At 45.2% G+C, this 16358-nt stretch overlaps 1 protein-coding gene across 11 annotated transcripts in view; it reads right to left on the minus strand.

Annotated features, from left to right (window-relative positions):
- The window catches only part of sipa1 (signal-induced proliferation-associated 1), a 35949-nt gene that overhangs the window by 8350 nt on the left and 11241 nt on the right, over positions 1-16358 (minus strand). For 9 of the 11 annotated variants that reach the window (XR_015037608.1, XR_015037606.1, XR_015037607.1 and 6 more), the window contains 11 exons: positions 8228-9870; positions 7367-7491; positions 7077-7265; positions 5944-6118; positions 5434-5537; positions 4121-4278; positions 3118-3724; positions 2758-3032; positions 1624-2034; positions 277-394; positions 47-170 (listed from right to left, as the gene is read on the minus strand). Coding sequence is in view for 8 of the 11 variants with exons in the window: in XM_085797839.1 (XP_085653965.1) it covers positions 47-170; positions 277-394; positions 1624-2034; positions 2758-3032; positions 3118-3724; positions 4121-4278; positions 5434-5537; positions 5944-6118; positions 7077-7265; positions 7367-7491; positions 8228-9335 (3394 nt within the window). In the remaining 3 variants the exon portion in view is untranslated. Of the gene's footprint in view, positions 1-46; positions 171-276; positions 395-1623; positions 2035-2757; positions 3033-3117; positions 3725-4120; positions 4279-5433; positions 5538-5943; positions 6119-7076; positions 7266-7366; positions 7492-8227; positions 9871-10573; positions 10798-16358 lie in introns of those variants that run through there. The other 2 variants (XM_085797840.1, XM_085797845.1) reach the window with 1 other exon arrangement.

Here is a 16358-nt window from a genome sequence, read left to right on the forward strand (position 1 = left end):
TATTTTGTTTATTTTAAACATCTCTAGATATACAGGAAGTACTCACTCTTGGTGATGGAGTTATGGAGACTCAGGGCTCGTGAGTTTCTTTCAGCTCGGTCTACACAGGACAACCGGGAGGACGAGTCGCTGGCTGAGGCTTTGTCGTCGCCAAACTCCGCCCCCATGAACTGAAGACAAGATAAAGACAGAGATAAAGAGGAGACGACATCGTCAGACAGAGGACAGAGTGTTGGGCTGCGACCGATCAGATGTCCTTTCGTCTCAGTCCGTCACCTGTTCGTCCTCCAGGGGGACCTTGGGCTTGACGGCCAGGATCAGATCAGGCGTGGCGTCTCTCAGCTCCCCGACGTTTTCGTAGATGTGCTTCAGCGCCACGTTGTCGTACACGTGTCTGTCGAGCAGGCAGAGGGAAGGAGAAGTGGTGATGGTGGTGGTGGGTAAAAACAAAAACACACACACATGAAAAATTCTGCTGTTGATGCTTCGTGACATTTTTTTTTTCATTATTATCCACTGCAGAGGTCAAAACAGAAACTGGAGCACTTAGACAAGTAATCTCTAGGACGGCTTAGATTTTGCCTCGATTGATGTTTGCTATCCTGCACTCACAAAATTATCTTTCAAAAATATCATATCTGATGCGGCTCAGTCAAATGATTCAGTTCTGTTTTGCAAGATAATAAAAAGCAGTCAAATTCATTTTGGTCAGAAGCAGAGTTTAATATTATCCTCATGAATATTTCGTCCTTCTCGACCTGATGTGACTCTCTGGACTGAAACCAAGCAGCCAGACAGAAACATACATGTGATGCTGCTCTCTCTCTTCTCTGACCGACACTTGTAAACACTCTTTGTAAACACGGCTGTGACTGTCAGGCGACAGCTCTGATACTTTAAGATGATGAAACAGTCGACTGCACATTTCTGGCTTCATGGAAAAAGGGAAAGAAATCTGCTTCCTTGTCATTTTTGTGCAATAACCCACATTCAATGCCATATTTAGTATAGAGCAATGACTCCTGTCCCTGTTTGTACATATATTTTTTATATATATACATATATATTTTTATTTTATTTTATTTTATATAAATCTATATTTCCTCTTTTTTATATTTCTGGACTACTTTGCTCTTTAACTTGTACACTTTGAGTTGGAGATGTTGTTGCAACAAAAATAAATTTCCCCTTGGGGATCAATAAAGTATTCTGATTCTGATTCTGCTTTTCTCAACACAAAGAAGAAAGAAATATATTAATAATTATAACAAAAGTTGCACTCGTATCAAAGCAGGTTTAACGTGTGAAATCTAGAGTGACACGCTCCAGTACAGGAGAGCGATGCAGTGGCTGGTGTCCTTTCTTTGTGCTTCGTCCTTTGCTGAGAAAGTGACGCACTGACTCTGACTTTTAATTGTGTAATGCGTCAGCTGTAGTTTGAGGATATTTTCAGCCACGTTGGATGAAATGATCCTCTACACAAGTGCAGATGTATCTGGAAGGATTAATCCCATCCAGCAAAGCCGCCGTTTGTTGTTGTTTTTAAAAAAACATCAATGTTTTTCTCGCTTACGCAACACTCTCACGACAGGTAATGACAGTTTAGCTCTCATTAACACTCACCCGTCACACGTATCCCCGTACGACGGCTGCTTCTCCAGAGAGTAGCTGCGTGTGAGCTGCGAGCCGCTGCTGTCTGGGCTCTGATTGGCCGGTTGGTCCTGCAGGGAAGTGGCCCGTAGCAGAGGTAAACTGGGCGCCGTGAGGAGCGACTCATGACTTCTCTCATTTTGCCCCTTATCACACGACTCCTCTTCGCCCCCCTCCTCCTCCTCCTCGTTGGCCTCCACCTGCACCTCCATTATGTCCGCATCGCCGACCCCACCCGCCTTCGGCTCCTCCTCCTCCCTCGGCTCCTCCTCCTCTTCCTCCTCTTCTTCCCGCTCGTCCAGCACCCAGGCCTCTCCCGACTGATCCTCACCGGGTTTACACTCGGCATCCTTGATGGCTTTCTGGTAGAGCTCCGAGAAACTTCTGCAGAACACGGAACGACAACACACAACATGCATAAGGAGAAAAACCGACACGCCTCTGTTTTCTGTCCAGCTCATTATTTCATCTTGAAACCAAAAACAAGGATGAAATGGGGAAAAAAAAGGCTTTATTTGTCTGAGCTTCTTTTATATTCCTTTGCAATCACAGATCCTCCACTTCTTATCATGAATTATGACATCTTTGTGACAATTTGCGCTTTGTTGTCACAGAGCAAGCATCACAGGGCTGAGGTATAAATAAACCGGGGGCTGGGTTCTCTGAGGATCCTTCTGCTGCCAGCTCTGAAATGTTACTACATTTAACTGTGAGAGCTGCAGAGGTGCCCAGTGCAATATCAGTTTTATTTACCGGTAGTTTAGCACTTCTGTCTGTCTGAAAATGCTCTAGTAACAGTGGGGCAGCCTGTGCCAGAGTGATTAAACATCATTAGAGGGATTGATTGGTTGTTATCCAGCTGATGTGACACTGACTGCAGGCCGCCATCAACAGCAGAATGAGCTGTGACCCCACAGTGTCACCGCGCCTGTTATTCTGAACTGACTTGTCCCACTAACCCCTCGTCTTCATGAGCTGTCATCCTCTCTCTCACCCTCTCACTGGGACCACCCTTCACTTCCACAGCTGGCTTCATACCCACGAGCCCCTTTCTCCTCTCTTGACCCAAACTCCCCCCTCCTTCCTTCTATCTGCGCCATCACCCACCTGCGAGGCTTTCCGTTCTCGTCCGGTGGGATGACAGTGATGTGGATCTTGTGCGCGGTGCGCAGCAGCCTGGTCCTCTCCTCGGGGCTCAGGTGAACCAGCGAGTGTCCGCACAGCCGCACCACACGAGCCCACAGCTGCAGGCCTCCGCTCTCGGCGTAGCAGAACCGCTGCAGGTCCGTCACGAAGCCCTCCTCGTTCATCAGGAAACCGGGTTGCCCGACTCCATCGCGCAGCGGGGTGACCTCCAGCGCCTCGCAGCCGCGCGTAACCAGCTGCACATGTGCAGAAAAGGATGAATGATTCAGAGAGACGTAAACTACTCGCTGCTAAATTTCCAATCATGCCGCAATCACCCACCTCTAGCCTCTGCACCACCTCTCGTATGTCCTCTGCCTGGCTCTCCATCACGTTGATGGATACTGACTCCCCTCGCTCATAGAAGATATCCAAGCACGGCCCCCCCTCCTTTGTCTCTGTCACTGCTTTCCAGCCAATGACATCTCTGCAGGAGCAGTTGAAGACCACTCTGCGTGTGTACCTCTCAATGAGCACCACCGACTCGGCCGACACCCCGAGCAGACAGGGCAGCTTGAACTCTCCTGTCTCTCCGTCATCTCTGTTGCAGACCATCACCGCCCACACCAGCGCCCCGGCGCTGTGCAACTCAGCACCTTTGGTGCCCTTCATCTTGTCTTTGCGCTTGCCTCCCAGCGAGAGCAGGGGGAACTTGGTGGAGGAGTCGATGGGTGTTGTGGTCACATAGTTTTCAGCCAGGTCTTTCAGATATTCCTGCCGTGTGCGCGTGGCCATGGAGCGGAACTTCTCTGACTTCTCTGCGGCGTTTTCAGCGTTGACTGCCTTGGCCAGGAGGAAGTCTCTGAACGCCAGCGTGCGAGGGAATCGGGCGCCCTTAGGAAACAACGGGCCAAATAACGGCATGTCCTTAGAGCGTGTCACAGCCACCCTGAGAGGGAGAGAGAAACAGATGAATGATGGAGCAACAGAGACTCATTTGCAGAGGTAGAGAGCGTTTTGTATTATTCAGAGTGAAACACATCGACACTGAATCTGCTGCAGTGCTAAATGAATGATGTAAAGTGATGGTGCGACAATAAAGTAACACCTGCCTTCACATGAATTTACACGTGTATCATGAATAATAAGGTAAAGAGTAAAATCTTGTGTGAATTATTGTTGTCTTTACTTTTTACATCACTGCTTTGTACGGAGGCACAAACACATGAATTAATTATCTCAACAGTCAGTCTGTGAATGAAGGAAAATCAATAAAAAGCGGGCTAAAAATTTAATGCCTGTATCAATGATGACATTTTCCAGAGTGCAACAGATCAATTGGTACCTGTAATAGGTGTTGTCAGTACAGGGCTCATGAACCTGAACGATGATAAAGACGTGTTGGAAATGGGAGCGGATGGACTTTGGAGTGAAGGGCAGAGCGCCTGGCTCCTGGAAAACGATCGTCACAATGTCGTTTCCGATGTGTCGCTTCCTCAGCAGCTGACCAGACAAAACACACACACAGAATTTTACAAGACCATCAGGCCGGAGTCACAGTAAAATGAAACTAAAAGAGGAGACTGAGCCTTATCTCTCTGGAACAGTTTGCCGTTCTTTATACCACAAGAATCAACCAGTAAAAGGTTTTAACAAACAGCTGAACTGATTATCACTGAAGACAGGCCTGCAAAAAAAATCTTACATGTTTAAATTAACATTATTTACAAATGAACCCCTTTAAACAGTTCTATTTTATAGTTTTGTAATGGTCCTGGTAATGGATGTAAGGGTGATGTGGTGTGTGACATTATTTACTGTACATAGAGAACGTGTGAACATTAGTTGATTATATGTTTTTTTCTTTTCATGTACGCCCCAGGAGATGTGACTGTTTCCAAGGCAACAGTTAATAGAGAGATCCAAATAAAAACAAGATGAAAATCAAAGCCGTTAATTAAAAAAAGTCGATTTGTCAAAAGTGCTGAAGTCAAATACTCAGAGCCAAATAGAATAAAATAAACCGTGTTATGTTGTTATTATTAAAACAAATTCAATCTCATCTTATAACTTATTATTCATTAAACTTCTCATGACTGGAAGAAAATGCAATTTCTTTCAAAATCAATAGGCTAAAAACACAAACAAAGATAAACACAGATCTCATTCAGTTAAAACTACAAATCCCAAACTGCAGCCACCACATACTGTCGTTGTGAGGTTGTAGAGAAACATTGGAGCTTTATCACTCACCATGTTTGATTTTATTTAAGCCTTTAATCTATATCAGTATGCCATGTCCAGTTTCTTTGTAAATGACGGCAAACGGGCTTAAGTCACACACTGCACATAAAGAAGTGACAGTCAGCTGAACAGGAAGGTGGGAGTGAACACTGGGGGGCAGGATTTTTATGTCATGCTTGTTGCAGAGCACAGAGGCTTTTTTCTAAAGCGTTTACCGAAGCATGACAGTCTGAACACAGATGAGTAATGACGGTTGTATTGACACTAATGCATTTCTAAGGAAAATAAAACAAAAACACATCTTGGAAGAGAGAGTCACCTCCGAGGAACAATCTCAGCTTTGGAAAAACACAACAGAGTGCAGGAAAAAGGAAATGATGTGTCACGTCTTTGTTTTGTTGGTGTTTATTTTACCTGTTGTGTATTGTTGGCTGTGTAGGGCAGCATGGTGGACACATGAAACATAATCTCGTAGTCCTGGTAGCGCGTGTAGAGGGAGTGTGTCCCAGTTGAGTCGGCTGCACAGGACACACACATACACACATACACACACACACACACACACACACACACACACACACACACACACGGAGACAGGCAGGAAGAGATTTCGTTAAATCAGTCAACGTCTCTGAATGAAAACTCAAACTGTCACAGTCAGGGTGAAATCTGTCCCATTTGCTTGTTCTCTGCTGCTCGCTGAAGGGAAAACAGCTCGGAGATAATCGGCAGTGACTATGCTTATTTGAAGGCATTACTCAGATTACATGTGGCTAGATAGGAGTTATCTTGGGCTGTCAGTGGCGCACTGATGCCCTTCGGATAACGGTCTATGCGACAAGGTGAGATGCAGCCAATAGATCGGAGGGAGGGGGTGTGTGAGCGTGTGTGTGGTGGTGGTGGTGGTGCATGTTTTCAGCTCACTCTTGGTGTCCAGCTGAGCTCGGTATCTCTCCCAGCCCTTCAGCCGCACCCGCTCCCCGAGCAGATCCAGGAACTCCTCGAAGGCCGGCCCGGAGCTCTCGTTGTTGTACATATCCTCTTCTGAGCTCTGCCCGGCCCGGCAGTACATCACCCCGACCTTTCGCTGGAAATTCAGCTGTCAGAGGGGGGGCAGAGGAGCAAAGAGTTGAGCTCTGTCCTCACCTCGGTCAAATACACACATTTACACCACCTCTACAATCCTTTTTTTTTAATATACTGAAGTGCCCTCCTACTGTACATCTTAACTCTGCAGCTCCAAAAGCAAATTTATGTAGTAAAATGTTAGCATACACTACATTACTGACTGTCCCTATCAAGCCTCTTCAGCTTTCACACCAGAGTTCAGGCTGCTGCTCACGCTGATTGCTTTTCTGACCTAGTTAACCTCAAAGGTGGAGCTACAGGCTGAGTGTCGTGGGCGAGTTTCAGTGTTCAGCAGCCTCTGCAGCGCAGTCATAAAATAAAGTTTCCTTTCCCACAGCTGTAATTAAATGACGATGAGCAGCAGATCGACACACCTAAGAAAACTTTTTTTCAGTTTCTTAAACGTGACGATTCGTTTGCCTTGCTTTATTCTATTAGTTTGATTCTTCTGAAGTGTTTGTCAGACAAATTCATTAACTTGACGACAACACTCTGTGTTTACTTTGAGAAAATGTGACAGTGAATTATCGTTACGCTGAACATCTTAAATTATTTACTGAATGAGCGCTTGACAGACTAATCATTATGTGAAAACAAGTGGCATTCAGATTGAATTCAATTTCAGTCTGTAAACAACACGGCAGAAAATGTCAAGAAAACAAAGCAGCATGGCATCCAGAGTTCCTCCAGTCCAGACCGAACGGTGTCGCTGAAACTGCAGCTCATTGCACCCTGTGTTTTCTATAGTTGGTGTAAAAAAGGTGTGATGAGAGGGAACAATTAGCTGCGAGTGGACAGCGGTGTGAGACATGAGCTTTTTAACGGAGCGCAGGATGTGGTTTTAGTTACAACACGTCGAGGCTCTGGATGCTCAGGTGTTCTGACATTGTCTGATGCCTTTAGCGAGAAGCAGACGTGTCCTCACTCACCCCCTGCTCGTCCAGCTTCAGCAGAGTGTCCCGGACCTTGGGGGAGTTTGAGGCCAAGCGAAGGCAGTGCAGGTTCAGCTCAGGCATGATGAACTCCAGCAGCCTCTTGGGAGACAAGCCTCTGGGGGTCGTGTGACGGGCGGCAGAGGGCACCGACTCCTCCAAGATGGAGCCTCGCAGCGTCTTCATCTGAGGAGAGGAGAAGGGTTCACAATCATCACATCCAGTCACATCAATTTTACACACGCTGAACCTGAGGAGAGGGAGAGGAGAGGAGGCGTCGCTTTTACCTCCGTGGTGCGAAAGATGATTCTGTAATTGTACTGAGCTCCACTCGTTCCCTCTTTCTCCTCTCGACGGAAACTGATGGCCACTGGACCGAGGCGATCGTCCATGCCGAAGAAATTCTGGTGCTCTGCGATGAAAAGCACAGACACATACGTACGACTGTGAAGAACAATAATGGATGCGTTGCCCTGGGTTGGAAAAAACAGTGACAGTGTGTGGTTTTTAAAAAAAAAAAAAATACGATGTTGAAAAGGGGCCGCACAGACATTATTTGGGTGGGGAGATGAAGCTCATATTTCATTTAAGAAACAAAGCCAGGCCCTTCAAAGTGTTATTAATATTTCAAACAAAAACAAGCTGCTGATTTTGATGAGAAATGAAACATACACCCAAACTGACTTTAGTTACAGAGTCAGACCCTCTCCCTCCTGCCTGATAATTCCTGAACAGTCTTGAAATGTTTAGATGAGAAACGGGAGAAATGAAGACTTTAAAAAAAAAGTGATTGTTTAATAATTGAACAGCGCCGCAGCTTACTTCCACTTTTTTTAAAAACGAAACAGAAATTGATTTTTATCCTTTTGATATTATTCTCTCCATTATCTGATGTTTTAAGAAGAAAAAACCCTCTAGTTTTATGATTGCTGTTATAACTGTACCCTGAATTGTGTGTTTTAACCTGCACTTATAGTCTATTTATGATGTCTGTCTTTATGTCAAGGACTACAGATGGAAATTTCGCTAAATCTGGTGCAGCCATCTTTTTATTTCTTTGAATAATTAATGTCACTGCACCCTGTCCTGCTATAAACTAAATAAACTAAACTGAATGTGAACAGAATTGGTAAAAGTGAATATCGTACCTTTCATGTAGAAGTATTTGCGATAATATTGGGCTCCCAGATCTGCATGCTCTATAAAGTAGTTGCTCTTGCCCTGCTGCTGGATGTTACTCTCTCTGGGCTCCTCCAGGACCGACACCGCGTCGTTGGGGGTCCGCAGGCTCGACCAGAGACCCCGTCGGTTGGGGGACCGCCCCAAACCCACCTGCTCTTCTCCCCCCGTCTCGTTGCGGAAGTGAGGGCAGCTGAGCAGCAGCTCGTTGTCGTTGCCGTCGCCCTCGTCCAGCAGCAGCGACTGCTCGGGGTCGTCGGCGTTGCCCCCGTTGCCCCCCCCGCCCTGTGCGGGTGAGGAGGGGGTGGCCTGGGAGAGGGGGCGCAGCTGGGAGGCGGCCGAGGCCCCTGAGGTGATGTTCTTCTTCCGGCCGATGCTGTCTCTGTTGGTGGCCGCCTCGGTGAGGTCGAACAGGATGCTCTGCACGTCGTAGTGGGCAAAGTTCCTCACCCAGGCGCCGCCCCCCAGGTTGTCATAGGGACCCGGTTGAGGGATCTGAGGGGGCCCGGGTTTGCTTTTCTTACTCAGACCTTCAGGCTTCGGCGGCTTGGCGGGTTTTGGGGAGTCCCCCGCGGAAACGGACAGACCTCGAAAGAATCCGTCAGGCTCCGGCGGGTTGCCCTGCAGGCCGAGCAGGAGGAAAGGGTCTTTGAAGCGGAGGGCGTTCGGACTCAGCGGCCCCTGGTCGTCCGCGCTCGGCTCCTGGACTTGAGTCTGTCTCTCCAGCGAGGACAGGCTGCCGTATTCCCTGTGCAGCAGCACACCCGAGTCGCCCTGAGACCCCGCGCCCACCTTCTCGCCGACCGCCCGTGCCGCCTTGCCCCCGGCCTTCCCGGAGGAGTCCAGGTCTCCTAAGGTCACGTCGCTGTTGCTTCTCTGCATGATGTGGCCCCTGCCCACAGACCTCAGCCCCACGCGGCTCGGGGTCAGGCTGTCGTTATCCGACCCGTCGCCATCCCTCCTGGGCGGCCACTCCACTACTCCCGCTTCCCGTTTGTTCTCGAAGTTGACGGTGGCGATAGGCGGCCGCACGTTCTGCCGGCGAAACTTGCGGATGAAGAGGTCGTCTGACTGCATGGTGCCCGAGAGTCCAACTCCAGTGCCACAGTCTTTTCTCCACTCTGGTCCAGAGCTTCCTGCTCTCCCAGTTAAATTTCTTTCCTGGTCTCTATGGTGCTGGTGTGAAACAGGAGCGCTGTGCACGGCGATGAAAACCCCTCTGAGTCAAAGCAACAAATATAGTCCTCATTCACACCACTTAAGATGGATGAACCGTCTCAACCCTTTCTACCATAGATACGTCTGTGAGGTGCCACGCTTTGAATTCACAACGCAGCGAGTTCTTGAGTGAAAATGAAAAAGACCGAGGTGAATATTCAGCTGTGTCTCGCAGCAGGGGTCCGTCCAGGTGTGCAGATGTGTGTTTTGGTGGTACTCCAGTTGTGGGATGCTCCTTCCTGTGGGGTGAGGATGTAGAGATCATCACTGGAGCCCGGCACTCTGTCCTCTGTGTGGGGGAGCTGCTGCCTGCATCAGCCCTTCTAACATGGCATCCACTCGTCTGCACTCTTCAGTGCCTGCAGCTTCCCTTTTGGTCTCGTCCGAGGGCCACCTTTACAGAAAAAGAAAGAACAAAATGTCTTTTGCAACGTCTCTCTCTCGTCATTCACCCACACTGCTATTATCTTAATCGACAGATTTATATTCAACCCGTAGCAGCCTGTCAGTGAGAACACAAAAAACACTTTGTTGGGAGAATGGCTTTGATAAACAAGTATTGAATTCCACCAGTAAAGCTCCAAGCAGGTCCGACGTGTGTTTTATTGTTGAGTAATGCCTTGTACCTCTGTTTTCTTTCATTATTATTCTTTCCTTTACACACTTTCCGTTCCAGAGTTTCCCTAAATAGCTCCATAGCAGACTTAATGCTCGCCACATCCACCCTGCACATGCTCACAATAGACAGTATTAACACAGGGGAGGGGGCCTTCCTGACTTACTGACAGTGTGCCAACATACAAACGAAATGAGTGTAAACTGTCTCTCACCCTCACATACAGACCATTCACACACACACACACAGATTTGTAGTTTGCTCCTGCAAAAGTGTTACAAGAATATGTCAAAAACTTCAACAGAAAGAAACACTATTAATAACTAAAAGTGAAGCTGCTGTTTTATTTTCACCATGTCAATGAAAAGGCAAAGAGTAATTTAAAGTCAAGCCAAGTATGACGATGTACGCTTCCCCTTTTTCTTTAAAAAAAAAGAAGTTCTCATATGATTCATTGTTAAAAGGTTTGATTGCAACTTACCAGCAAAGTGGATTTTGTTCTCAGGTACAGATCAGCCTGTTTCTATCAACATTTGTGTCTGATGGTCGTCGGTCTTTGACCAAACTGACGTCAATCAACCCAAGCTGAAATTTTTTGTCGCTTTCAAAAAGGTACGAGACTTCTTCCTGTCTAGCTGTTTCACATGCATCTCCTCTCTCGTGCTTGCAGCCTAAAGAGCAGGTGCAGTGGTGCAGAGCTGCTACCAGAAAAGCCAAGCAGCTTTCTCACACACACACACACACACACACACACACACACACACACACACACACACACACACACACACACACACACACACACACACACACACACACACACACACACACACACAGTGACAAATGTCATAGTGTAAAGTAAGGAAGTCGCAAGAAATCTTTGTTTTCCTTCCTCGCTTGCTCTCACACTCTATCTGTTTCATCACACAGAATATATCAGCAGATGTTTTAAATTTTTCAGAGAGAAACCTTTTTTAAAAAAAGCTGTAAACTAAACATGGAAGTTATGTACAATCAGAAGTTATGAGCAATTTCAAAGGTGTGTCAAGATATGCTAATGCATGTCGAGGTGTAAACACTTGTATCATCTGGAAGACGTTTGCTGACACTCCGAGCTGCTCTCTGTTACCAGGAAGTGTCGCTGAATGCAGATTTGGTTTAGTGTCTCTCAAAGGTTTTTGTTAATACAGAAAGTGGATAATGTCTTGCTATTCAAGAAGATAATTTTGTTTATATTTCTTTATTGGGCTTTGTAACACAATGTTGTTTTAGATCATTAGATAACTTCCAGCAATGTCTCCTGTCTCTTTTTTTCTTATTAGAGCCAATAACAGTGACGTTGATGAGCACAATGTAGATGTAAACAGCAAAACAGGTTTGCATGAAGGCCTTTGCTATATTCAGACTATGTAATAGATTCTGTATACTATATTATAGATCTGAAGCCCAGACTTTTCAACTGTCTGAACTGTGTGTAAGAAAAATATTAATATATTCATTTTCATATTCCACAGACTTCATAGAGTTGGAAAACATGAAACAGCTTCTGTGAGCGAGCTTCCAGTGCTGTCATTTCAGACAATTGTGTTGCAATTTTGACTATTTACATCAACAATAACGCGCATTTTATTTCTGCTGCTGGCTGCTCGGCTCATGTGGCACACTGAGACAAGCTGACACAGACCGTCCCTGTGCTGATTATTCCCCCAGGAGAGGAGAGCTTGAAAGATGCTGCAATGCAATTGAGGGAAGTTAGCGCATTAAAAAAAAAAAAAGATAACAATCTGTCTGCAGGGCCACGAGTCCAAACTTCCTCAGTGCACACCGCACACCTACCTGCCTATCAGACACTAGTCATTGTCTGTCTGTGTATTATAGAACAATGCAGCTGTGGTTGTATACGGCCGGACAATATGTGGAACATCGCACTACGAAATGCAGAAGTGGACATTTCAAGACATTTCCAGGCTTGTGTGGTTTCCCATCTGACACAGAGAGGCTGGTTCTCACAGAGCAGCCTCTATGCACCATCTAGCCTATATGCCGCTGCTGCCAGGGCTGCTGACATTAAGACCCAGCTCATGTTTCTTCTTCCTGGGAACCCTCAAACCATCTTAAACATCATCACCCATGCAGGGTACAATGGATGTTTGTTTACGCCTATCTGCAGTCATTAGCTGATACATCATCTGCATGTTGCACAATGCCTCTGTAAAAAGTGTGAGCAATCAATTTTCTCTGCTGTCTCAAAGTGGGAGTGTAGATTATTGGCAGCAGGTTGTTGTTTCTTCCAGAAATCACAGATTGCTTTCATGTCGCTCCAACGGCAAACCGAACTTCCAGGGTTCGGTTAGAAACGCTCCTGCTCTCCACCAGCGCGGCGCGGGTTGAGCTTGGACGCTAATCACTCGCTGCCCTCGTGCAAATCACATATTCCTGAGCTTCTTAAGACCCCAACCCATGAATCAGTCCTTGTTTCCATAGTTACCAGTTCGATGCCACCCTCTCTCAAATGTGGGTATCCAGGCCTCCAGTGTTTTATAATAACCCTGTTTACTCAATTCAGCAGGTGAAATAGTTGCTTTTTTTTTTGTTAAATGAGTCCATGACTGACTCCGATGTCTGTGACAGTGACCTTGGTCAACTAACTGTTCACTTCAACAAGGACAAACGAGATCCTGTCACAGTTTCACCGCTGCCCTTTGGATGCTGATGGTTGAATGAACCGTTTTCATTCATTAATACCAGATGAATATACTGTGTGCATAGAACTAAATAGGTTTGGTGGGTACAGTATAATTGAAAGTAAAAATCTAACTTGACCATCTCAAATCCATATGTTTGCAATGTGCAAGTTGCTAGTTAAATCTTGTGGCTCCTTTGTATGAGTACCTGGTCAAAAATGGTCAAAATGCACTTCACATCTGTTACCTACAAAAAACTGGAGACTTAATTTATCTGTGTTTTAGGTTCTGAATTAATCAGGACTGTATTTGAACCAGATGTAAAGAGGAGCAGCACAGAACTTGGATCACTAAATCATTTGCATGATTCACATCTACATAATCTGTCTGGTGTTTCAGCATCTATCCAGTACCAAGTTGCTTTTCATCTGTGTTTACCACTGTGTCAGGGTAATAAACACATTCCTTTTGAATCAGAATTAAACCTAGGAACAGAAAATCATAGTGTCTAAGATAATTTCATTCATGGGCAGAAGCCAAATGTTTTTAACAAAGTAAGACATGTCATTTTCTCACCATGTCTGATGTGTGACATATTCCATCAGATCTTCACTGGGTCCAGACTAGTCTTTGAAATGCATACTATGAGCAACTCCTTCAAAATGACCCCTCGCTGAGTAAAAAGTGTCCTTTATCTGTTACTGCAGTAGAGAAGTATGCGGTGCACCTTACGTAGATACACACTAAAGAGGAACTTATGTGTTTTGTCCCTGCCCCCTCAAGTTGCTGCTGAATTTATCAGGGAGCAATTTCTGTAAATGATAAAAATGAACGTCATTGCACTGTGTATTTTCCCCTGACACAAAACCAAATAAGAGACTTAATCATTTAAACAACTCTTGAGCTAAAAGATATTTTCCTCGAAAAAAAATAAAAAAAAAATAACATCAATTATTGATGACCCATTTAATGTTTTCCCAGGGTATTTCTATCATAACGATCTTACCATCTCAGATCAGTCTGGCTTAAACCAAACCCTGAACATAAATGGATCATTTTGTAATAGCGGGACAGACTGAGTGGCTATAAAACAGGACTTAAGGATGTTATGAAGGCTTGAGACAATAAACAGCAACGGAAAAGCATTTTTTCCAAAGCTTTCAATACAGCTGATTGTGGTTTGATTGCACACATGCACGTCCTTTAGTTTGATGATGCATCTCACTGGTTTGAGGACTGTGTGCAGAACAGTCTCTGGTTTAAGTGGAATGACCATGTGCTACAGAATTAAAAACAAGCTGGATGTTGGGTAATAGCAGAGATCACTGCTACTGAAATCATTTCAAGCCGATGTAAAGCAACAACACTCATCTTCTTGTATAGTAGGAGTAAATACAGTTATAGTTCGACACACTCCCCCCATTTCTCTCATGTCAGTCAGCGCAGGAGACGATTAAAAACCGCACATGACCCCGATGCTCCCTGAGCCACAACTCGACCATCACATCAACAGAAACTTGACCTTTCACTGGGCTGGTTAGCAGAAACAATTTCCACATTTTGTATTAGAGTAAATGACTCTAAAGAGAGCTTCTTGGCGTCTTGGCATGACTCATACCTCCACGATCTATGTTGTACCTGGCTTGTTCTTTGTGCAGTAGACGGATGTTTCCATCTGTGTCGTCTGTGCCTCAGCGATTAAAAGAAGAAAAAAAAACCTCACTTAGTCATTCTCCTGCCCTTGATCCACACTGACTGAAGTCATTCAACGACATGAATTGAATCATAATTCACAGCTCTGACATGTATTCATATGGTCAGACTATCTCATGAAAACAGCTGCATGCTCAGACAGTCTAGCCTGTGGTGTTATAGCTGAACAATTACTGGAAATTTTATCAAAATTGTGATTTGGCCAAGTTCAAAAGTATCAAAATAACAGCAGCTGAAATGTGTTTTTCGTAAGTGTAAACTGTGCCATCAGCTTCGTTGTCTTGACCCATTACAAATGTTCTCCAGATGTAAGGAAATGTGTTGTGTTGCTACAGTACAAACTTGTCAAAAATAAGATGTTCAGTGAAAATGAAATACAAAAATTACCATTTTAACTGGCTTCATGTTGAAATTACAAAATCTGTCAAAGTAATCACTGTTTTGGTTCGTCCTTCAGCCCTGCTTCACTGTGCTATTCAGTTTTCAATCAAATAAAAATAATGAACATTCGAGTGTTGAATGAAAGAATATAATTTCCTTTGTTTCCTTTCTTTGCCACAGGATCAGACATGCGGCTGATGCTCTCCAGGATTTCTCTCTTTTTTTTTTTTTTTTTAAAGATTTGGAGAATCCACTAAGACGACTGGGAGGCTGCTCTCCTCTGCAGATCCCCTAACAGCACCAGAGCCGGTCTGCCCACCAGAGAAACTCAATAATGCATGTAGACAGCAGTGTTTAATCCTGCATCTCACAGCATAAAACCCAGCCAGTGGACAATAATGAGTGCACATGGTCCAGATGAGTAAGACTTTATCTTAGTGGTAAAAAAATAAATAATCTATTTGCATGTGTGCTGAACCCATGTGTCCATTAGATAATGACAGTTAAAGATCCACCTGAAACCCACTGAGCAGTAAAGGAAATGTGTAATGACATAGTGTAGCAGCATAATTTGATCTGCCTTTAAGGATTTTATCTCCTCGCCCACTGTCCTTTGTTCTTTTTTTGCACCAGATTCGCTTTGAAGGGCCGTGACTGCCCAGGGTACATGTTGGGTTTTGACTGACGACAGTAAATGAGGTCCACTTCCACATTAAGCCCAGAACAAGGTTAATGGGCCTCTGGTGTACAATGTCAGGACACAAACTGAAGTCAGAGGAGAGTTGAATAAAACGTGCACTGTTTTGGGGAAGTCACGGCCGCTTGACTTATTTTGCACCGGCTCGTGCAAGTCTGCGTCCTGTGAAACAGGAAGAGATGACTGACTTTTGAACTCTGAGAGGATGGGTGTCGTCATCTCAACACTTCCACACCTACAGCAGACGGGCTGTCATAGTGCAGCATGAATGAGCAACTTTTTTTTGCCTTCTGCCAGTAAATGCAGTCACCTTAAAACTGCTCATAATGATGCAGCCGTTTGAAGTAGCATTTCACGGTGAGAGAGAAAGGCTGTGTCCTGATGCAGCCGATTGAGATCTGATCTGGTTTCCCTTCAGGTGAAGCTGTCGAAATCGGCTTAACAGCTTAGCAGCAATTAGATGTGATCAGTGACAAAAGTTGTGCTCTTACTGCAGCTTTATCAACACCATCACATCACTCACACACCACGCTGCAGCAACTGCTTGCAACAAATATACTTCTTGTTGTCTTTCAAAAATGAAGAAGACCGAAGTTGTAAAATACACTAAGTGCTTCCATATTTTAAGCAGCCTGTAAAAGCAGCAGATTGTTGTCGACACATGACATTAAAATGATCCATAAAGATGGCGAGAGCAGCACTAACATCAACATCTGCCTACATGTTATTGCACTTCAGTGAATATTTCCCTTAGTCCAGGCGTCTCCTATGAAAATCATTTTAAATGTCCGGCC

This window comes from Trachurus japonicus, chromosome 14 (genome assembly GCF_045865225.1).
Source record: "Trachurus japonicus isolate A0001 chromosome 14, Traja_1.0".
NCBI classification, from domain to species: Eukaryota; Metazoa; Chordata; class Actinopteri; order Carangiformes; family Carangidae; genus Trachurus; species Trachurus japonicus.